Source organism: Lissotriton helveticus, chromosome 3_2 (genome assembly GCF_964261635.1).
Source record: "Lissotriton helveticus chromosome 3_2, aLisHel1.1, whole genome shotgun sequence".
NCBI lineage: Eukaryota > Metazoa > Chordata > Amphibia > Caudata > Salamandridae > Lissotriton > Lissotriton helveticus.
Genome location: NC_136062.1, coordinates 48760278 through 48784990, shown reverse-complemented (window position 1 = coordinate 48784990; position 24713 = coordinate 48760278). Strand labels below are relative to the sequence as shown.

Below are 24713 nucleotides of genomic sequence, written 5' to 3'. Positions count from 1 at the left end.
AATAAAAAAACTACCTGAAATGAGAAATGGGTGAAAGATCAAGCGATTACTAGCCCACACCACCTCCCCTGAGTAGGCCTTAGACTGCTCTACTTCGATGCCCTGAGAGAGTCAAGCACTACGATGGGGTCCTTGGTTCCCAGTAAGGAGAATTGTAGGCCTATTACTTGTGCAGGGAACACAACTAATAACCCAATTTTCTACCATGGTATATCAGAGTAATTTGAACAGAAAGGAGCAACATGGGGAAAATGCCTAGGGGGAGAGTATATGAAAAAAAGATTTTTCTGGCAGAGGAAAATCTTTTGAATATAGTGAAAGGAGCTCTTTTTTAGTTGGGTTTAGTTAAAACAAGATTATCCAGTCTGTTAGTTTTACCAAGAAGGACTTTAGAGAATCTATGAGCTAGCGATTTGTGAATAATGTCAGGTAATATCTATATACTGATGAGTATTAATAGCCCTTTCTTTAACCGTAACCCTCAGAGGCACCATAGACAGGTTGAATGAATAAGGGTTAATGTAGATCCCTGGGGCCCAGTATATGTTTGTGGTAAAATAGGCAATCTAAATGATTCCATTTGAACAAATTGAGATCTTAATGATAGCAAGAAGGATAACCATTTTAGCACATGATCTTCAATTACCATTCTGGGTGATAGCATAGTGAGAAGGGTTTCATGGTTTATTGTATCAAATTGTTTGAAAGGTCTGGCATGATCAGCAGACATAAGACACTTCTATCCAAAGTACTGCAGTACATCCTCCATTATTACAAGAATAGTCATTTCCATTTTCCATTTTGGGCAGTATCTTGATTGGTAAGCATATTTAAGGTTAGTTTTAGATATGTCTACTAGACACTCTTAGTGACACAGCTTTTCAAAGATTTTTCCTAAGAAGGGCTATTTGGATTCTAATATTTTATTTTGGAAATCCAGATGGTCATTGGGAATGTAGTTTCTTCAAGTGATGAACTGACATTTTTGAGTATTAGAGGAGACCTATCTTGAAAACCTATTTTTATTTAGCGGGCTGGCACTGGGGCATCAATATAGGATGAAGCTTTAGATTTTAAGATGCTTTACAATAAGGAGACGAGTTTGTTGAAGGATGACCATTTGGTAATTGGTTTTGGTGGAGTTTTAGAAGTCCAGTCAAGTTGTGTTTCTTTTTAAAGGTATTCATGTATGTAAAAGATTTTTGGGTTGAAAAAATTGACAGTTCTGGTGGCAAATTTCGATGATGCAATAATGTTGGGTTTCATGTTCGAGATAATGTTTGTTGGTGTGGAAGAACACTTTTTATAGTTAGTTGCTTTATTGATTTGATCTTTGAAATTGTTTGTTTTGTCTTGAGTATTGGGCCCTTGTGAATGTTTCTCTGTCATTTTAAGACTTGAAGTGATTCTTCTGTTGCTGTCAGGACTCCAGCTGAGACCAAAACAAAACTAAGTAACAGGAAGAGCTTGCTTTCCTCATGAACAAGGTATATCAGAAGGAGGGTATTAGCACACATAAGAAAGTATGTGAAAACCTTTAAAGAGAATGGCAGGACAAAAGAAAAAGACTGTAGCAGGTTGGAATGGACTGAGATCAGCACTCTGAACGTGATCTTGGTAACACCTGCAAAAGACAAAACTATGAAGATAACTCTAATACAGTACATTAAACAGTGAGGCAATGAGAAAGCACAAGCAGAAAAACAACAGACAAATCACCATAATTGATAGTTTGTTTTCTCTGTGGAAACTGATCTTTTAATACTGGAAAAAGTTCAAAAATGAATTCAAGGATAAGATAATCACACACATGACCTAATTACGACGTCGGGCTGCCCGACACTGTCTCAGTCCTGGGACCGACTGATCTCTGGTCGGCGGACCTGGACGCCCAATTAGGATACGACCCAACACTGTTTGGTCGCATTCCTACATTTCCCTATGGAGCATGCATTACAGACATAAACTGGCCACAATACATGCTCCAATAGGGAAATGGGAGGTGCTGTTCATCCCTGCACCCTGTGGCAGGCACCTTAAGGTGCCTGCCACAGGGTGCAGAGATCAACAGGGCTTCGGCCCCCATTGGGAGGTCTCACACACAAAAGGGCCCTGCTGGAAGCCCAGAAACATGCTTTCCACATGGTTTCCATGCCGGACAGGCCAGCATGGAAACCATGCCGGAATCCTTGTATCTTAATCCCAAGGGCGGGATGGCCCGCCGTTTGGGATTACGAGCCGGTTCAGACTGGCCGATGGGCACCTTGAGCCCGTCGGAAGCCAGCCACAATGACAGGCCAGTTTAGTTTCTGACCGCCAGCATTGTAATGCAGCGGTAGAAAAGTAAACTGAGAGGCTGATTGCAATGCAACAATCAGTCAGAGCCTTCCAGGCCGCATTGTAATCGACCCCAAAGGTTTGGATGGCACCCAGCAGCACTTAGGGAATAGGGCAAGTGGAACTGAATACAGAAACAGGGAACAGCAAGACCAGATTTAAAGAAAGAAGATCAGGATTTGAAATACTCAGATCAAGGAAAGAATGAAACACAGAACAAGGAATCTGCACCCAAGAACAGGACTAGAAGTATGCAGACAAAGCTAGTTACACTGGAATGCAACAGGGATGGCAAGTCTTTAGCAACAAGGAACAGGAAAAGAGAAGCTAAACTACCAACACATGTAATGGGAAAACTGTATTAAAGAATGACCAAAGCGCACAGAAATTTCAAGCAAAATTTGTAGTGAAAAAGCAAGTCAGCACCAGTTCGCAGAGAATATCAGCAGTAAAGATGGGGGTGAGTCACTAAGCATTCAGCTCTCATAAAAGAAATAGCGGGTAGATCAGGGAAGTAACATAGGTGCAGGGAGAGAAACAGGTGTGAGTAAATGGACTTGGTGCTGTGAATCAGGGCACCACCAATGGAGGAAAGGCTGTACTGGCACTTGGAGATGGAAAGATTGTAGAAGCCAGATGGTACAAGAAAGGAAACAGGGAAACCACCATGGAGTAAGGATAAAAAAAGAAAGATAGAATAGTCTAAAAAGCATGTATGTATGTGTCAGTATAACCGTTGGAAACAGGAACCAAGATATTGAACAAAGCTCCACCTCCAGGAAGTGATCTAAGCAAGGTCAGTTGACAGAGAGAATTATATAATCTACAACGCATCATGATGGTGGTGGGGAAACCGGGTCTAGAGTGACATTTGGAGCAGGGGGTGCAATGGGCTGCAGAGTATTTTGCTATGATTTGGTTTATAAGAAGGACCCCACATGGTCCTCGGGAGTGTCACCTGATAGCAGCCTGGCAGTATCCTGATATTTTTATTGGAACTGTTTTCAAGATTGACTCAAATCTCTACTGAAAAACTGCCTGGGCTGGTAGCTTTATTAGACATATTGAACTAAATATCTAACCTCATCCAGAGTGACCAATACTCTGATCACTGCCCCTGAGACTCTATTGCCATCAGGAGTTCAGCACTGTGAAATATCTGTTTACATTGCTTGATACCTTTCCCATCAGCATTTTCCAAAAATAAGACTCAAATGCAACTGCCTTTACCTGTCTTCAGCAGTTCTAGTTACATCACGCTGAACATTTTTAGCATTTCCTGAACTATTTATTTTTCATCATCAATTATCTGGCCAAAGAATTGCCCTCTTTAACCCCTTATTTATTAAACGTCTGTTTATTAAAAAAACAACACTATCACAGATGTATTCACTAGGTGTGTTGTCTGATTGCTCTTCACATATCCTGATAGGGCGATCGCTTTAGAAGCATTCATCGCCCCTAAAGATTCTCTTCTAATTTCCAACTCATGATTGATCTCTCCCTTCTCCTGCCAAGGCTAAGGATATAAATGTGCATCAGCCTTTAGGCCATCCTACACAATTGTGGTCCTCACTTCTTCCGATCCATTAATAGCTAGGTAATTCTTTATATTCTTACGTAATTCCATTCTGGTGGCAGAAGAAAAAACTATAAATTCCTCCTGAATCTCTTACTGCTATTACTGTGGGTATTGATGTTGAAATTCAGTATCACTAATGCCTGGACATACCATGGTCACACCATTTTTCACTTCTCTTACAGAACTGAGCAATCCATCAGAGTTTATAATGTAATCTTTTTCAAGGTTGGATCAATTTGTGTGTCAATGGAATGTGCAATCAAATGCACCATCATGCATACTCCTCCATACATTCCTCAGGCCTAGGTCCTAAATGAACCCCCTTCCTTTCCGAACCCACTGAGATCAGATGCGGAATACCCCAAGAATCCTCCCTCAGCCCAATGCTATTCAACATTTACATGGCCCCCCTCGCAACCATCGTCGGAAAATACGGACTCAACATAGTATCTTAAGCCAATGACACCCAGCTCATCCTCTCTCTCCCTCACTAAGGAACCTGACATCCCCAGGCACAGTTTCCAAGAGGAATGAAGAACGTTGCATCCTGGATGAGCAGCAGCTGCCTGAAGCTCAGCTTGGAGAAAACGGAAGTCCTCCTCCTCGGACCCACCCCCTCCGCATAGGACAACACCTGGTGGCCCTCCACCCTTGGAAACTCCCCCACTCCCACGGACCACGCCAGCAACCTCCGCATCATAGTTGACTCCTTACTCACGATGAACCACCAGATCAATGCTATGTCCACCACTTGCTTAAACATCCTCTGCATACTCCACAAGACCTTCAAATGGATCACCCCTGACTCTAGGAAGACCATCGCCCATGCACTTATCACCAGCAGGCTGAACTACGGAAATGTGCTCTACACTGGAATCAACAAAATACTCCTTCAACAAAACACGCCAACTCCAGACCATCCAGAACGGCGCAGCCAGACTCGTCCTAGGCATTCCATGACACGACCACATCACCCAGCACCTCTGCGACTCCCACTGGCTTCCAATCGAAAAAAGTGAATAACCTTCAAACTGCTCACACAGGCCTACAAATCCCACCACAACAAAGGCCCCCAACACCTCTTGTGTCTTGTGTGTTTTGCTGCTCACCCTATGTGGGAAGGGGAATGCCCAGACGTGGGTCCCGTGCTCACTACGCCACTGGAGTCAAGCTATCCTGGCTGAAGGCGGCTGATAGCCAGAAACCGGTCCTAGGATGCTTGATTCTGGTCCAGGGAAGACATGGCTTGGCAGTTCGGTCTGGACTGTTCCCATGAGGCACAGGGTCAAGACTGATTTGCATATGGCTATGTCTGAACTGGGGTGGCTTGGTGAGCAAAATAACGATGGATTAAACCCAGATCTGTGACTGGTCCAGGGAAGACATGGCTTGGCAGTTCGGTCTGGACTGTTGCCATGAGGCACAGGGTCAAGACTGATTTGCATATGGTCATGTCTGAACTGGGGTGGCTTGGTGAGCAAAATAACGATGGATTAAACCCAGATCTGTGACTGGGGGTGAAGGTTTTGCCATTGTGCAACATTCCGTCCATCATCTTGTGTTTTTTGTTGTTCACCCTATGTGGGAAGGGTATGCCGACCGTGGGTCCTGTGCTCACTATGCCACTGCAGTCAAGCTATCCTGGCTGAAGACGGCTGATAGCCAGAAACAGGTCCTAGGATGTTTGATTCTGGTCCAGGGAAGACATGGCTTGGCAGTTCGGTCTGGACTGTTCCCATGAGGCACAGGGTCAAGGCTGATTTGCATATGGCCATTTCTGGACTGGGGTGGCTTGGTGAGCACAATAACGATGGATTAAACCCAGATCTGTGACTGGGGGTGAAGGTTTTGCCATTGTGCAACATTCCGTCCATCATCTTGTGTGTTTTGCTGTTCACCCTATGTGGGAAGGGTATGCCCAGACGTGGGCCCAGTGCTCACCATGCCACTGGAGTCAACCTATCCTGGCTGAAGACGGCTGATAGCCAGAAACAGGTCCTAGGATGTTTGATTCTGGTCCAGGGAAGACATGGCTTGGCAGTTCGGTCTGGACTGTTCCCATGAGGCACAGGGTCAAGGCTGATTTGCATATGGCCATGTCTGGACTGGGGTGGCTTGGTGAGCACAATAACGATGGATTAAACCCAGATCTGTGACTGGGGGTGAAGGTTTTGCCATTGTGCAACATTCCGTCCATCATCTTGTGTGTTTTGCTGTTCACCCTATGTGGGAAGGGTATGCCCAGACGTGGGTCCTGTGCTCACCACGCCACTGGAGTCAAGCTATCCTGGCTGAAGACGGCTGATAGCCAGAAATCGGTCCTAGGATGCTTGATTCTGGTCCAGGGAAGACATGGCTTGGCAGTTCGGTCTGGACTGTTCCCATGAGGCACAGGGTCAAGACTGATTTGCATATGGCCATGTCTGAACTGGGGTGGCTTGGTGAGCAAAATAACGATGGATTAAACCCAGATCTGTGACTGGGGGTGAATGTTTTGCCATTGTGCGACATGCCGTCCATCATCTTGTGTGTTTGCTGTTCACCCTATGTGGGAAAGGTATGCCCAGACGTGGGTCCTGTGCTCACCACGCCACTGGAGTCAAGCTATCCTGGCTGAAGACGGCTGATAGCCAGAAACCGGTCCTAGGATGCTTGATTCTGGTCCAGGGAAGACATGGCTTGGCAGTCCAGTCTGGACTTTTCCCATGAGGCACAGGCACAAGACTGATTTGCATATGGCCATGTCTGAACTGGGGTGTCTTGATGAGCAAAATAACGAAGAATTAAACCCAGATCTGTGATTGGTCCAGGGAAGAGATGGCTTGGCAGTTCGGTCTGGACTGTTCCCATGAGGCACAGGGTCAAGACTGATTTGCATAGTGCCATGTCTGAACTGGGGTGGCTTGGTGAGCCAAATAATGATGGATTAAACCTAGATCTGTGACTGGGGGTGTATGTTTTGCCATTGTGCAACATTCCGTCCATCATCTTGTGTGTTTTGCTGTTCACCCTATGTGGCAAGGGTATGCCCAGACGTGGGTTCTGTGCTCACTACGCCACTGGAGTCAAGCTATCCTGGCTGAAGACGGCTGATAGCCAGAAACCGGTCCTAGGATGCTTGATTCTGGTCCAGGGGAGACATGGCTTGGCAGTTCGGTCTGGACTGTTCCCATTAGGTACAGGGTCAAGACTGATTTGCATATGGCCATGTCTGAACTGGGGTGGCTTGGTGAGCAAAATAACGATGGATTAAACCCAGATCTGTGACTGGGGGAGAATGTTTTGCCATTTTGCAACATTCCGTCCATCATCTTGTGTGTTTTGATGTTCTCTCTATGTGGGAAGGGTATGCCCAGACGTGGGTCCCGTGCTCACTACGCCACTGGAGACAAGCTATCCTGGCAGAAGACGGCTGATAGACAGAAACCGGTCCAAGGATGCTTGATTCTGGTCCAGGGAAAACATGGCTTGGCAATTCGGTCTGGACTGTTCCCACGAGGCACAGGGTCAAGACTGATTTGCATATGGCCATGTCTGAACTGGGGTGGCTTGGTGAGCAAAATAACGATGGATTAAACCCAGATCTGTGACTGGGGGTGAATGTTTTGCCATTGTGCAACATTCCGTCCATCATCTTGTGTGTTTTACCCCTCTCTATATATCCATGTATGGGTTCAACTCCAGATTACACTCTCCAGCGATCATCACCTTGCCCACAGCAAATTCAGACACTACCTGCCACAATTTGTGAACTCATCCATCATGCTCCCAACTGAGTACTTGTGCCATCACTCATGTAATCTATTGTCTACCTATCACTGCTTCAGCCTTCATCAAACTGTGCTTATGAGCAGGGTCACACAGAACACATTTTCAATTTAGTCATGGCTTAAAAATTCATTTAATATTGTGCTAGAAAAAATAAGCCATGTCACCCTTCAACAAATGTGTTTCTGTAATCCACTGTCAGCAATTGACTCACATATTTAACAATGCCACTAGAGCTTTCAACATCTATGAATTCAATACCTTCATTCACAGCACTTCATCCAGTGTATCCCTTTTAATATCATGTCAGCTCCCCTCATATAAAATCAGAACACATAAAACCATAGTAAACTGCATTAGGGTCACATACCACTTTCCCTCTCAAACCTATCCTAATCCCCCAAAAAACCAACAGACCCACTAGTCCCCACAATCTAATTCTATTCAGCCACTCTCAATGTCAGTCACAAGTCTGAGTTTATAAATAATATGAAAGTTTAGAAATCCACGTTTATCTTACCTCTCAGTTCCCAGAAATACCCTTATAAAAGTGCCATAAAATTACCACCACAGTATCTCCACTGTTACCACCATCAACAAATAAACCCCTACTTAAGAAACAAAGAAAGGTCTTTATAAAACTCAAGGTCCCTGAAGGCTTTTGTCCTGGGTCCTGTTCACTTAGCCCTAAAAACATCATCGCAAGTCCTCTTCCATATACCGCAGTCTCTAGCTGACCTTACCATTTATTGCAATGAAGGTCTACATCACTCACAAAAAGCACAATGTAACCTCAATCATAGGATATCTCCAGTTTCAATCATCTACACCAGTGCTTCTTAACCTTTTGACTTGTGTGGCTCCCATTAGAACACTTCTGGGAGCTAGGGACCTCCAAGCCATTTTTTTTATTGAAACGTCAACAATAATACATACATTGTTAGAAATGGGGTTTCTGGTTGGCTAGGGTATGGACATAAGCCAGGCAGAATCTACTACTCTAGTCAGGATATGGGAGTGACACACCCATGATAACCCATGATAACCCTCTTGGTAGATTGGCAGAGCAGTCAGGCTTATCCCAGAGGCAATATGTAAAGCACACACACACACACACATTCACACACACACCAGTGACAGAAAATACACCCAAAAGAGACTCCACAAAGTAGTATATACAAATAACTCATTTATTGTATAAAAAACACATAGACCACAAACACAGAAATCACTTTGATACTAGGCAATTGTCGCAACATCACATAGATCATAATCACTTTGCCAACCAGGCAATTGTTATAAACATAACAGGTATATAAAACACAAAGACTGAAGCCATACTAATAAGTTGTGTGGGTTATTCCACCATCATAAACACACCACATTATACCAACCCTGTGCATACATCACCATATTACAAGGTAACAACCAGTATCATCATAATTGCATAAAGCACAGCGCTTCTGGGCTTTTCATACACAAAGTATGGTAATTTCCACCGACTCATAGGTGGCAAGGCCCCCTGACCACCTACACCAGTAGCTCCAGTAATTGCCTTTGGGCTGAAACTGCACTCCTCTAGTTTCAACTATGGCCCATCGGGCTGGGGAGGCATTTACAACCCTTCAGTACCGCCTCCCACTATGTCTCAAGGGTAGGGTGCACACCTTGGGAAGCGCGGGAGGCCTCACTCAGCCTGCCGCATATGTAAACTTAGGGAAGTGCAGCTGCTTGGTCCAGCCCTGTCCTCACACCGACACAGCCCCCAGTGGACTCCCACCTACTGCACGGGGAGATCCTGAACTAGCAATCTAACTAAGATCATTTTTTTTTAATCTAATGATTTTTTTAAAACATATCTTTATTGATTCTTGTAAAAGATATATCTAAAACACTGGGAGGCAATACACAAGTAAGTATTATTGGGACTCGATTAACTATTATCCTCTTAGGAGGGACCACCTTTACATAGTTATTTAGCTCAAAATGCTTATGATTGACAGAAAATAATAGAGTCCATATGGATCCATGGTACCCGGAATAGGTGCTGCATACCCCAGGGTTCCACACTGATCTTCACCCCTGTGACCTCATTAAGTGATTTTGTTCACCTGTTCCTCAAATGTCTTCGTCCTTTTGATATTTGAAAGCTACTTGGATCTTAGCGAGCCTTCCAAGATATTGATAAGCCAATTGAATCCCTATCTTCATTAGCCTGCAGCACTTCTAGACCCTTCTCCATTAAAGTGAGGTCCGTGTCAAAGGCAATACCATGAGGAAATGTACACCTAAACCTAATAGATTACTTATTCAAAACATCTGTGATAGGTTTGAGCTCCCTTATTTTTAAAAGCACATTTCGTTTTAGTATTTTCTATGGAAATTAAGTCATCTTTGCAAGAACATCCTGTGGTCTTCGATTTTGGCCAAGCCTCTTAGAGCCCACTCTGTGGACTTATTCAATGCATCCTTTTTCATATTAAGAACTCAGGGAAGATGAGTGATACATATTCTACGAACTTGATATCCTCCGCACCATCACTCACATTCCAAATCCAGGTTTTCTCGATTCATGTTCTATTCTCCAATCCCCATTCACACGATTAGCAGTTCAATGCATTCATCTGCACTGAGCATTATTGGCTCCATGCGTTTGGTGTTTTTTTCCAGTTTCTGTAGCTTGTCCTCTGCCTCGAATGACCTAGTGCTAATCTGTTCAATATTCAAGGGCAAAACGTTTTGCACACCTTTAATTTCCTCTATTAGAGCCTTTTTAATTCCTTCTGAATACCTCTAACAGACTATCACATCTGCCTTATATAAGGGCAAGTCATGCTTCTTCAGCTTCACCTTTTCAAGCTCATTGCAAACCAATGGCCAAATGCCGGAGTGTGACTGAGGGCACCAAGCCTCACTCTTCCAGCATTTGTGGCCCTTTCAAAGGCAATATCTGATTCATATTCAGGAATTCGGTCCTGCTAAGACAGCCAAAGACCATCAGTACTTTCACCTCTGAAAGCAGTTATGCTTTTTCCAGGATCAGGGTGGCTTAGCAGGAACAGGAACTCTTCTATGGCATTGCCTTTTTATCCAGTCATCACTGAGTTTCAGAGAGGCTTAGTGCAGAGAGTTTCAAGCAGTAGAAAGAGCGGGGGATGCAAACTCAGCACCCAGGTATAACAATTCTCAGGCTGTACTTCTTGCTGCATAGGGTGACAGAAAATGGGCAGCAGGGCTCTCTGGTTCACTGAGAGCTGCTTCACTGTTCCCAACTTAGTTTATAGATGGCCCCATCCATAGAGATCTCCATGAGCTCAATTCACTACACCAGTTAGAAGGACCTACTACATTTTTTTTAACAACATATTTTTTTGCTGTTACATGGCATAGCCTGAGACATGTCCCGGAGGATACATTACGATAAATATACATACTACCATGATCATCTGTTTGTGTTTGTTATGTAACCCTCAAACGTAACAATAACAACATTGCGCAGTTCGTTACCAACCTCACCAAATTATAAGCGAATTGCTGAATATGTGCTCGGAAGTGCTCAGATGGTACTTTCAATTGTATAGAAACCAGTCGCTACCAGGGGATAGAGTCTGTCAAGGGTCCGGCTCAGTGAGTTGGGGTACGTCTATGCCGCTGTAGTCTGCCCATCGCAGCCATATTCTCTTGTGTTTCTGGGGACAACCCCGAGCCTGGGACACAGCAATCTCTGCATTCATGCAGTCATCTATGGCATTTTTCCACCTGCAGGACCTACTCATTTGGCTCCTGATTTCTCATGTCTGATCTGTGGTAGGAACTGGAGCACAGGAGGACAAGGCAGGAAATGATAAGAGGACACCAGGCCTAAGCTGAGGACGTCAATATTGTACCCTCCCAAAGCCGTCCTCACTCACCACCAGGCCAGGTCCAGCATGGCCTTTGCCCCCGTCTGTTGGGCTCCAACTTGGATGCCGTCTGAGCTCCCCTCCTTTCAGTTGGCATTCCTTGTGTTTCTTCGGCTCACACACACAACCACCGTTGCAACACTCCAGAAGCAGTAGGAGTCATGGGCAGGGCCTCCTCACTAATTCTTACTGCTTGTCTGGGGTTCCAGGTACAGAAACTTCAACTGATATCGCAAACTTCACTGGCCCTGCTCTCCACCTCCATGGTAAACATTGATTATCCAACTTTGTTATCATCAAGGTTCACTACTGCCTCACCACTACTCTAGCAATTCCCCCATCCATCTTCTCAACTCTCTCACAGGAAAGCCTCATCTTAGTCTTGGGCCTCTCTCCCCTTAGTGCACCCAGACTCTGAGTCCTAGCCAGGGGTCTACAACAGTGCTAGGGGTGCCCCTCTGCTTCTGCTGTCCTCAGTAAGATCCTTGAGGTTAACATCACATTTGTAGACTTTTCGGCAGCCTGGCAAGTCACCGTAGCTCTGTGTTATGCAGATCTTGGGTTTGGGCTTCAGGAAACCTGCCCTTCCCTTGCCTCCATGTTTAACTCTATGGTCCCTGGCACTGCTCTCTCTCTCTCTCTTTCTCGTTCTTTTTCAGATAATGGAAAGCGATTGCAACCCATGAAATGTTTTTACAACCTAGGCAAACCTCCCATAAAGTATGTCATGTTTTGCCAACGTACGTAAAGCTTCCTCCATCTATGTAAATTTCTCTCTCAAGCTATGTAAAGCCATAAGAGACCATGATCCCAGGATAGATTTAAAGCAGTCCCAACAGATATAAACCTCTCTCAATGTATGTAAAGATGTAAATTGACATTCGTTCATACATCAAAAAGTGTATGAAAAATGATTTATGATGCACCAAAGTACTTAGATAAATCTCTGCACACCTAACATGTCCCGTGAACTTATTCAGAAGATTGACCAGGGACAAAATCTGACAATAATTGTGCTTGACATTTTATCAAAACGTATTTTTTTAGTCTTCCTGTACTATTGGAATAGCAGCTGGCAATGCAAGTGAATTAAGGCCTCAAGCCTATTGAAGGAAAAAGATAAGCTTGTTATGTGAGCCATTAGATCTCATGTTCGGTGTCTGAAAAATGGCATGTGTGAAGCATGCTTTGTGGAGTATTGGCATTCTTTAACTACAGTTGCAGAATTTTGTCCTAATCCCCTGCTCTAGGGATTCATATTCTGTCAGTGCTGGATGCCAGATAAGAACACTTCTTATTTGTGCCAAGAATGTTGGCTTTAGAATGACTGTCACATAAAGTAATTAAAAGGATAACTTTTTTCAAACAATATATTGCTCTTACAACGAAGGCTGGTTGAATAATTTTGTCACTGCCTAAAGATGTTAATCAAAATGGACGTGCATGTGTGGTTAAACAAAAAACACAATGTTGATGTTTGTATTTTCTTCTTTTTAATTTAGAATGTGGCAGTGAGTCCAGGCTCTGTGGCCAATGGAGATGGTCTCCCAACCGATGAGGAGGCGAACATCATCGAAGAAGAGGAAAAAGGAGGCTTTGTGAAATTTGGGTGGATTAAGGGTGTGCTGGTGAGTTCACAACAATTCTTGCATAGCTTTGATATGAACAGGCCAGTAGATCATTAAAAACCATCATGCATCAGGAATTGTCATTTGTTGAAGCAGAGTTCTAATGTTTTTTGTCATATTTCTTTTACCTCAATCGCAGGTGAGGTGCATGTTGAATATCTGGGGTGTGATGCTTTTCATTCGACTGTCTTGGATCGTGGGCCAGGCTGGAATAGGTAGGTTCTACAGCACAATCTCAAGTTTCATTGTGAGCTGCCTTAGCATGCACATACTGTACTGAAAAACACTTTGTTCGCATGGATCTCTGTTGAAGCTAAATGACAACTTTATAAGAAAGTGCCTACTGCCAGGAGAAGAAGCCTTCATAGGGAATTTAGAGGGAATTGATGTTGTTTTTGTCCCAAGATAATAATCCTCTTTAAGATGTTTTTGAGTTGCCATGGGAGCACAGTGGTAAGAAAAAAAGAAGATTTTCTTAAACTGTGTTTCTTCCCATAAAGTCTGCTTTCCACTGAATATTATGAGTTGAAATAGTTAAAGAGAGTGTTTCAAAGCTATTGACATATCTTATTTGTTTTATTTATGGCGAGTTTTGTTTACCCCCCCCTGGCAATGACCAATGCCCCTTTGTTCCAATATAACCTTGCCTGTAACTGGCTTCAGCGTCAGCTTTTGTAAGCTGAATTAATTGAATGACTTGCATATCTACTAGGGCACTGGGATCATTTAGAATTCCTCCATTGACCCTATTTCTTTGCCACTGTTTGGAAAGGGACTCTGTAGTATCCTGCATTTGCAATATTAGCCTAGTTAGTTCATTATTTCTACCACTTGTTGGTATGGAAGAATGTTGATATTTTAAAGTGGGAGGGGGACAGAGGGATGGAGGAACAGGAAGAAGGAGGTTAAGGTGAATAAATGTGGCTTACAATAAATACTATTCTCTATCAACTGCCTGTAAGGCCTATCATTGTTACATTGGTGGCAAGGGGGGGTTTCATTATGCAGAATGTATCTCCACCCCCAAGGCTAATCAGAGTCAGAGGTTTGCAGTTTACCGTGAGCCCCTAGTTTATGGCCTTCTATCAGGAATACAGAGATGTAGCTGCCCCCTCAGCACCCAGATGTGGATCTCAGGAAGGCTCACAGGCACGAAGAGCCACAAGCACAGAAATGCCGACTTTCCCAAAGTGGCATTTCCACATTAGTAATGTTGAATACACTCGTGTGAACGGTGAGTTACCATTACTAACTCATCGATATCAAACACTATATGCCACACTCCTGCACGTAGGAAACATTGCTCAATAGCCTTTTCACAGGTCCCCCAGTTTAAATAATTTGAGAAGCAGGCCCCACCGCACTGAACACACCATCGGGTGCCATTCGCTTCCAATGCATGTGGGACACCCGCGCCCTTGCCTTGCCTCTTTCCGACACCACACCCTGCCCTGAGGGAGTACTCTGATGTGGTGAGAGATATGCAGAAACTTGGCAAGAAGCTTATTTAAATGGCAAATTGAGTAACAGTAACCTGTACACAGACCCCGCTAGGGCAAACCTGTGGCACGTTTGAAGAGCTACCTCCATGAGTGGCAGAACCAGAGCTGCAGGCCCACAAGGAGCATTTTAATTAGATGCCCCAGGTATATGTCTTACGCCTAGGCAAGGGACTTGCAGCTAACCCAAGTCAGCCAATCATGTGTACACCGATCACCAGTATGTATATGACAAGCACAGCACTTTGGCACTGAATGGCAGTGTCAAAGGTGCTTAGAGTCCTACGTCTAGCACATAGACCAGCAAAATACCAGGAGTGACAAAAGCAAAACTTCAAGGGAAAGCATCCTAAAAGGACCATTTCCAAAATTATGTGATTTAGAAAAAGGCCCGAGCTATATTCTGCACAGTCCACAAACTGGGGAAGTTTGAATGGGGTTGCGATTTTTAAGTCAAGACCAATCACAAACCACCTAAAGAGATCTTTGAGAAGAAAGGCATTGATAATATCTCATCCAGGATAAGGAAGTGGGTGGTATCACTTCAGTACTTTAGTTTTAATGTGGATTACGTACCAGGTGTGAAGAATAACATTGCAGACTGCTGCTCGCATCTAGTGAAAAGGATTGTGACAGAGGATTCAGAAGATGAAGATGTAATTGATAAGTATGATGATTTTGTTGTTTCTCTGATCAGGGATAGTGTAATTATAGAAGATGAGTGGATTGAAGTGCTTGGTAAAGACATTAAATTGTGGTCTGTGATTAAGGAAGTTGCAGGAAACTGGAAGTGTTACTCAAAGAAAAATGAAGTTTTAAAACCATATTGGTGGGTGAGGTCAAAACTGGCATACCGGAATGGTTTATTAATAAGCGGTACCAGGCTAATTCTCTCTAGCAATGTAAGAGGGCATCTTGTGGAATTTACTCATGATAGCCATCCGGGTATCTCAAAAACAATAGAAAGGTTGAGACAGGTGTACTGGTGGCCTGGGATGGACATTCTTGCTGAAAGAACAGTGAGGGAGTGCATGGAGTGTATAAAATGTTATAAGGGATTGAAATCAAGAGTACAACCAATGGTTCTGAGAAAGCTTCCCAAGAACTGTGAGAGGAAGTTGCCATAGATATTTTAGGTCCTAAAAGGGTGTCCGCTAGTGACACATATGTCATTGTGCTAATTGTTATGTATTCAAGGTGGCCTGAGGTGGAGATCAATAACTGTATAGGAACTAGGGATATCAATAGGTTCCTAGAACACATTTTTTGACAAGAAGATTTCCCCTCCATGTTGTTGTCAGACAATGGGGTCCAATTTGTGTCCAAAGACATGGAGACGTTTCTAGGTGATAGGGGCATAAAACATAAGAAGACTGCACTGTACCACCCAGAACCTAATGGAATGGTTTAAAGAATCAACTGCATATTGAAGGAAACCATCCAGAGAGCACTGGCTAATCAGTTGTGTTGGAAGAAAGACATTTTTTAAAAGATTGTAAACTGTAGACTTACCCCACACACTATGACAGGAAAAACCCCATTTGAATTGTTTCTGAAAAGGAAAGTATGTAGATTAGTTTGTCTGTCTTGGATAAACATTAGAACCACTCATGGTGTACATGTGGAAGAATGTAAGAAAGAGAAAGATGAGATGTAATTGAGGAAAATACGTGTCAACAAAGAGAGATATGATGTACGCAGAGCTGTTAGAATGACAAGAATAAAAGTTGGGGACATGGTGAGAATTTTGTATCCAGGTAAAGGATCTTCTGCTCCAAAGTCCATGTTTTTATCTCCCATGAAGGTAGCTAAAGTCTTTAAGAATGCATTCAAGGCTCAAGATCATAGAGAGTCTAACCTCAATAAGGTAGCAAGAGTATCAAAATGTGGAGAACTTGAAAGTGTGGAAGTGGTTGGTTTCAAACAGAATGGTTACAATGAGACTGATGTAAACAAGAGGAGAGGTGTAAGGCATCGCACCAAACCTGGATACTTGTGTGACTATGTCCGGATTTCAATAACTGGAGAAGTGAAAGGCGTCATACCAAACCTAGATATGACTGTGAATAGGTTTTGATGTCAACATTGAGTAGACTACTCCAGTGAGTAGACTGTATTTGTTTTATTGCATGGTGTTCAATAGTCATTCCAAGCTGTTTTAGGTAGTTCTATCTATCAAGTCAAATCCAGTAATGTGTTTGTTTTTATAACCTGTAAACCGTGTTAGAATTAGGAGGGAGATGAGTAGTATTCTGCATTTACAATATGAGCCTAGTTAGGTCTATGTGATGGAACCTTCGTTCCTCCAGTGTTCCTACCACTTGCTGCTATTGGAGAAACTTGGAAATGTAAAGTGGGAGATTGGTGGAGCTGGAGGAAGGAGGCGGAGGTGATTAGATGTGGCTTACAATAAAGACTATTCTCTACTGACTACCCGTGAGGCCTATCATTGTTACAGATCACAACCATTAGACACACAAAGTGCAAGTGCAAACGCATTCTTCTTCATCAGGGAACTGGATTACGACAACAGTTGACATAGTCAGCTGATGTTCAAGACATATCTCTCTGCATGACATGTACATGATTTTTAACATTGTTTTTGTGTATTGCTGGATGCTTTACAGACTGGCACCTCTCATTTTGGGCCACATGACAGCAGGGTGGGGGTGATGCTCACCAATCCTAGCCTAACCAGGAAAGTAGCAGTGTATTTTGCAACAATATGTTCCAGGTCAAAGGCCAGTTCTTCTTCCCATTAAATCCATTCTTTTCATTACTTCCTACTGGGGACTGGTGTGACATATCAAAACATCACCCTGGAAATTGTACTAACTTTGACACCAATTCCACATCTACTGCAGGGCACAGTGCACTATTTTAGGTTGGTGTCTACGATCACAGTAAAAGCCTTTTGTACTTTCTTTACAGGGGTAGCTTCGGCATGTAAACGTCTGCATACTTCGGTGGATGGCTTTGTTATTCTGCCCAGTTAGTGTCCAAGAACATCATGCACAGTGTAAAAAATGCTATATGAATTAAGGGAGTGCAAAATAGATTGACATTTTGATTCTTAGTAAAGGGTGTCACCACCATATTAAGTATAGTGCGCTGGGCACTGGGATAATATACCTGAGACTTCATGAAGTGTCATGGCCACCCTGTCAGGCTGAGGCTGGGTGTCAAGTTGAACCTGCAGTCTTTGAACATCCACAAAGATGCACTACTGTTTATACATGAGCCCAACCATCTCTCCACACCCCTATGTTCTGCTCGTTGCGGACTGATCCACTTGCTGAGCTGTCCACGTATTCAGTTTAGTTTTTAACTCTTTTACTGCCTCCTCACGTGAGGGTTGCTTGAATTCACCTCATTTCACCAGATTCCTTACTTCCTGTTGATGCTAATATGTTAGCACATTAATACTCAATAAAGCTGTGAGACAATTGTTCCTTGTTTTTAAAGTAGGTTTGTGTTTCCGGGCCTTTAAGAATTAACATGCATATTTTGAGTCAACACCAAACCTGACAAAAAGGTGCCTACTAGCTTTATGAAGCGTATCAAACTGCATTTCACAGCCAGAGGGTCGCGCGCAGGTATGCCGTTCCATTAAAAGTCAGCGGGCTAACACTGTCAAGTCATGCTCGAGGGCTTCGCGCGCAATTAGTTTCTTTAAAGGCCATTTGGTAACTTATTGCGCTCATTAAGGAATATTACTTCATTCCCAGTGTGAGAAGAGCCAGGAGCGTAGGCCTTTTTGCAAGTGAACTTATTTGACATCTGCATCTATAGGGAAAACTTTGAACTTCAATCAAATGTCACAATCATCTCCAAGATAATAAGGCGGATCATCGTGCACACGTAAAACTGCGCAGGGGATTTGCTTTAGGCGTTCAGTGAGGTTTGTAGTCTTATTAATGTACATTTGGCATATTTTATCAGATTACATTTCAATACTGAAGACCAGAGCATTATAGTGCACTGCTTGAATGCACTGGCTGTGCAGGTGCACTGTTGACAATGGAAATGCAGCAAAAGCAGAGGTCATGCCGCCAGGAGGAGCAGCGCCCGCATTTTCATAAATGTCTATTTATATAGCGTCCATTCAGGCCACGCTGGTAAAGTGTATTACATGATGTAAATATTTATTAAGTTCTCGAACGTAAGCCCCATTTGAACTGGGTACAATAAACTACAGTTGTCGCTCTCCTCGGACGTAACTCAGGAGGTGTATCTAAGATGGTTCACACACTTGTGACTTCAAGTCAGTGAAAGAACACTTTGACATTTACAGTGGTAAAACAGCTGTGCTTAACACTGGCTAAATACGTTGAAATTGTTCTTCATCAAGTGAAATAAAAACAACGTAGGCTGTAAACATGGTGGTAGCACGTGGGGGAAAGGGTGCATCAGAGGTCACTACAGTGGTCTCCGTAATGGTTATGTTAGAAAGAGCTTTTGTAGCTGAGCACCCTTGAAGCAACACCCCCTTCAAAGGGGGGAAGTGAAAATATAGCATTGTTGGCACCAATTAATTGTGCAAGTCAGATGTGCAATGTTTAGAATGGGTCAACAAATGGACAAAGTCAAGTAAAGTCTAAAACCCAATCAGACATAGTTATATTAAGGGGCATCCTGAAATCTTTTGTTGGTGACTTAGGTTGGGTAAGCTCATAAAAACTAGATGTGTTTCCTTTCACTGCAAGGCCAACAGGAGGCAAGCACACACAAGCCCTTCGAGAACCTTGGAGGAGCAGGATGCAAGAAAGCAACGTTCAGTTCTTTCACTGCACACTGACAGGAGCAGCAACTGCTGGCCAGCACAGCAAAGCAACACATGGCAAAGTGCTAGTACTCCTGACAGCAGTTCAGCTCTTCTTCTTGGCAGAGTCCTCCAGCCAGAAGTGTTCTAAATATGTGGGGTTGTAGATCCAATACTTATACCCCTATTGACCTTGGAAGTAGAAATACTTCAAAGGAAAGTCTTCGTTGTCCACAAGATCCTGCCTTGTCCTGCCTTGGCTTCAGACACACTACGAGGAGGTGGAGACAACATTGTGAGAAGCCAGACACAGCCCTATTGAGGTGGCAAGTCACAACTCCTCTCACCACTGGTGACGGGCCATCAGGATATGTAGGACACACCTTAGCTCCTTTTGTGTGACTGTCTATAGTGAATGTACAAACAACCCAGCTGTCAGTCTAAACCAGACATTGATTCCACAGGCAGGCAGAGGCACAGATGGTAAAGCAAAAAATACCCACTTTCTAAAAGTGGCATTTTCAAACACACAATTTAAAAACCACCTATACTCAACTTTAACGCATTGACCCGATTGTGTGAACCAGGACCGGCACAACGGACTTTTGACAATGACGCTGTGCTCCATCCAAGGTACCTTTTCAGCGGATCCTGCATGGGTCTGGCAGCCGGCTTGCCCTCCATTGCAATTGGCTGGAACTTTAGATTTAGCCCTGTCCAGCGCAACCTCAAGTAACCTTTTAGTGCTCTTAACTTCTAAACACTGTTTCGGGATTTAATCTTTAAAATTCATATTTCATCTTCTACATATTGGATTTTTGTTGTGTTGGTCTTGTTTTACTCTGATAAATACTATCTATTTATCTACAAACCTCTGCCAACTAGAGACCCAATGTCTAAAACCTTCCTTCTTAATACTTACAAGTCACCCCTGAGGCAGGCTTACAGGGCATGGTGCCTCGAATTTGAAAAGCAGAACATGTGTACATAGGTTTTACATGTCCTGGTGGTGAAAAACTCCTAAAAAGGTTGTTCACTGTTATAAGGCCGATCTCTCCCATTGACTAACAGTGAGTTACCTTATTACATTTAAAAAGTGTTAACTTTGTATTGAGCGCAGATAGAGATATACTATTTACACGAAAATAAATTGTAATTTAAGATACAATTCTGAAAAAGCCACGTTTAAGAAGTAGGCAATTTCTTGTCCCAATCATTTGTGCCTTCTGCCACTGCCCTGGGTCACATGACGGTGAATGGCTATGCTATTGAGGTTTGTGTAATGCTTCCAGACTGTAACACAGAGGGAGCTTAGATGCTGAGAGGATGTGTCATTCTGGTGGGATGACTGAGGAGGGGCTGTACACTGCACCGCATACACTTCAAAGGGCTTTGCCTCTTGAACACACAAAGGAACCTGACACCAGACCTGCCATGCCTTTTCTAATCCACAGACAGTTTGGAGCCTTGAAAGGAGAAGGGGAAGAACTTTCCAGAACCAGATGTGAGGATAAGGCAGGGAGTTCCCAAGTAACGGCTGCTACGGGACCCCGGTGGTGAGGCGGAGGGTGGGTGTGGCAAAAAAAGACAACAAAAAAACACTCACCTGAAACGTCTGCCACCTCTACTTTGTCCTCCCTCCCTCCCACATCTTTCTGCATTCCCGGCCAGCAGCAGGAAGCCCTTGTCCTCCCACCTACCCATGGCCAATCACAACACTGCAATGCAGCGTAGTGATTGGTCTGAGCGCTGTGGATCGGCACTCACAAAGAGACTGGCAGGGTTTGCATGTTCCTCACCTGGTGGGGAAGATGCAAACTGCGCATGACTATTTGGGCAGCCCAAGAGGGCCGGCCAAGCAGTTGTGCGCCCCTCAGGAGTGAAAAACACTCATCTCCCTACTCCGCGAGCCCCGCCCAACCCAAGAGCCACTGAAATATATAGGAAAAATAAAGTGATAATAACAATAGTTCTTATCATTTTATTTTTCCTTTTGTTCAGTGGGGCGACGCTCCTCCACCTTAGCGGAGGAGAAGCCACTGGAGTACCATCAAACAAAGGCTGGCATTAGGTATAAATATTGGACTCCTAGAAGTTACAGAAGAAGGACTGCCATGCTGCCAGAGGACAGCCCTGTTGTTTGAAGGACTTTCTTGCTGTCTGGGGAAGAAGAATGGACTTACTTGCCTCCACCCTAGGCTACCCAGAGTGGCTCTAAGGGTCAGTTGGCTGACCTCCAGTGTAATCTACTGGGACGCAACGAGCTTAAGAGGCCTCCCTGCTGGCCTCTGCTGAAATGAGTTCTGATCCGCAAGCGATGCCCCCCTCCCAAGTCCTGGAGACTAGGGTGGCATCAGTGAGAACTCCTCCTAAGAGAAAATGTGAACATACTGAAGTTTTGGCGATGGCCGCTAACGCGAAGTTCCGGTGAGACCTTTTCTTTATGCTCAGAGAGATGGCCAGCAATGACCAGTAATTCTTTGTGCTATAGCAATGATCCTCTACGATTCTCAGCCTCCTCCTAGCAGCTTCCTCCAACACAAATGGAACTCCTTGCGCCAGACTTAAAAGGTAAATCTTTTAGCTGGAGTAGGCTAGTCCCTGTATCTGACCGACACTCCATCGTAGTCAGCCTAAACTTGTGACTTTCCCCTGATCTTGCACAACCAGATGACGATGAGTGATGCTTTGTGCTTTTAGGTACTATTTTTACTTAAAACCTTTACATTGAATATTTCTAGTTCATCTGATTATATATTTGTTGTTATCGTGTCATTTTAGGTATTGCAATTTACTCTATATTTCTTTATTTAGTTTTGGATTTTTCTTGGGTTGTTTTATCAACTTAGTACTGTTTTTGTGCTGCATACTTACTTTACACATTGTCTCTAAGTTAAGCCTGACTGCTTTTGACTTCCCAAAAACTCTCTGTCCATAAATAAATGATAAACATGTTGACTGTGTCAATGCAACGTTTTTCTCTGCATTTTGGTACTTGCAGTGTTTCTTTCTGTTTGTAAATGCAGGGCTGTAGGTATCTAAGAACCAAAGAAATCAAGACCTAATGAGTTTCTCACAGTCGTTGTGGAGCAATTTATGAACATTATGCCCGACTCCCAATTAAACACTGCTGTGAAATGTAGGTATATGTAGATATACTATCCAAGCTAGCAATTAAAATCTCAACTCAGCCCAAACTATTTTTGCGTGATGTAATCAATTAAGCTGATTTGGTGGAAAGGGTCTATCTAGGTGCCATTGTTTTAAAGGCAATGTGACTGAGACAAGTGTAATAACATTTCTAACCCATTGGTATGAACATCAGTTTGAATACATCACTAAAGATTACTGCCTTCAAAATTATGGGTCCATAAGCAGTATACTCACCAAGCTGTTTCATAGTACTAGACACAACTACCAATAGATGACTCCACTTTGACATATGACTATTCAGAAATAAAATTGATAAGAATTAAAAATATAAGAAATAACCCAAGCAGATACCCTGTAACTCATTACTTGATATCACTTTTACCTTCCAATAGATCATGCTGCAGCTCCTAGTTCGGGCAGTGACCTGATTGAGTCATGGGCGCTATCTTTATTGTATCTAAGACTGAAAGCAGTAAAGGAAACCCTGCAATTTACCCTCCAGAACGAAGCCCCCAGCCGGCGCCACTTCCTTTTTAGATTGAAGCCTACCAGAAAGTGCAGCTGTCTGGTTTGCTTATGGCTTCTTGTGGGCATTCGGAAAGTTTCAATGAGAATTATTTTCACCCACTGATTACTGTTGGCTCTGTGATTTGTAACTCACAGTTGCTTGCTTTCATTTGCTGGGTTTATTTGCTTTAGGCTGTCCACCTTGAGTTTGTCCCTCCCGTGAGCATCCCATGTTTACAGTATCCTTCCAAATAATTGGTTTCTGTAAACAGGCCTTGTTCTTATCCTGTCACATTTGCTGTAAAATGAAAGACAGAAGTCAAATGTCAGGTTCTGGCTTCCGAGAGAGCTTGGTGTTTCCTTTTCTTTCTCTGACTTCAAAATGAGAGTATTTATGTGACAATCATGCTGAACACCTACATGAGAGGAGAGGATGTAGGATTTTATTTTTTCTAGCACACAACAAAAATGAACTATGTTAACATTTTAAAATAAATTCAAAGTAGGAAAGTACAAATAAAGCAAATTTGTTTTCATTTTTAAATTTTATACGAACAAATATTTTTTATAGATCAAAACACATCAGTACACAAGGTGATGGGATTGCCACACATTATGTTTATTGGGCAGTAGAACTGTATGTCGGTGCACATGTAATGGTCATTTGAATAAAAAATGTGTTATCTGTAATGGCAGCATGCTACCACACCAGGCATATTCCACACTACACCATTCCACTTTACACCACTCCACTCCACTCTACAACACTCTACTACACTCTATACCCTTCCAGTGTATGTCACACCACTTCATTCTACAACACTCCACTCTACGACATGCCACTCCACTCTTGGCACCTCCATTCTAAGACACTTTATGAGATGCCGCTCGACTCCACGACACTCCACTGTATGCCACTCACTCCACTCTACGCCACTCAGTCCACAACATAACACACCTCTCTTAGGGGCTCAACTCTATGCCCCTCCAGTCTATGCCCCTCAACTCTATGCCCCACCACTCCACATCACTTACCCCACTCCGCCCCAATCTACACCACTCCACTACATTCTATATCATTCCACCCAGTCTACCACACTCCACCCCACCCAATCTAACCAACTCCACTCCAAGGAACCCCACTGCACTTTAATCTACCCCATGCAACCTAATCTACCCTACTTCATTTGAACCAACATACCTTACTGCAATCCAATCCACACCAATCTACCCCCTCCACTCTAATCTATCTCACTACACTCCAATCCAATCTAACCCAATCTACCCCACACACTCCATCCCATCCTAATATACCACACTCCATTCTACCCCACCCCACTCTACACTATCCCAATCTACTCCATCACAATCTACACCACCAACTCCAATCTACCCCACTCTACTTCAATCTACCCTAAACTACCACTCTCCACTTTGATCTATCCCACTCCACTGCACTCTACTCCAATCTACCCCACTGCCCTGCAGTCAACCCCAATCTACCCAACTCAACTCCACTCAAATCCAACACACTACTCCAATCTACACGACTCCACTATATCCCACTCCAATCTA

At 43.5% G+C, this 24713-nt stretch overlaps 1 protein-coding gene across 3 annotated transcripts in view; it reads left to right on the top strand.

Moving 5' to 3' along the window:
* SLC12A1 (solute carrier family 12 member 1) overlaps positions 1–24713 on the top strand; it is a 425119-nt gene that overhangs the window by 76221 nt on the left and 324185 nt on the right. For all 3 annotated transcript variants that reach the window (XM_078684807.1, XM_078684808.1, XM_078684809.1), the window contains exons 3-4: positions 13092–13217; positions 13357–13432. In XM_078684807.1, coding sequence (XP_078540933.1) covers positions 13092–13217; positions 13357–13432 — 202 coding nt within the window. The remainder of the gene's footprint in view (positions 1–13091; positions 13218–13356; positions 13433–24713) is intronic.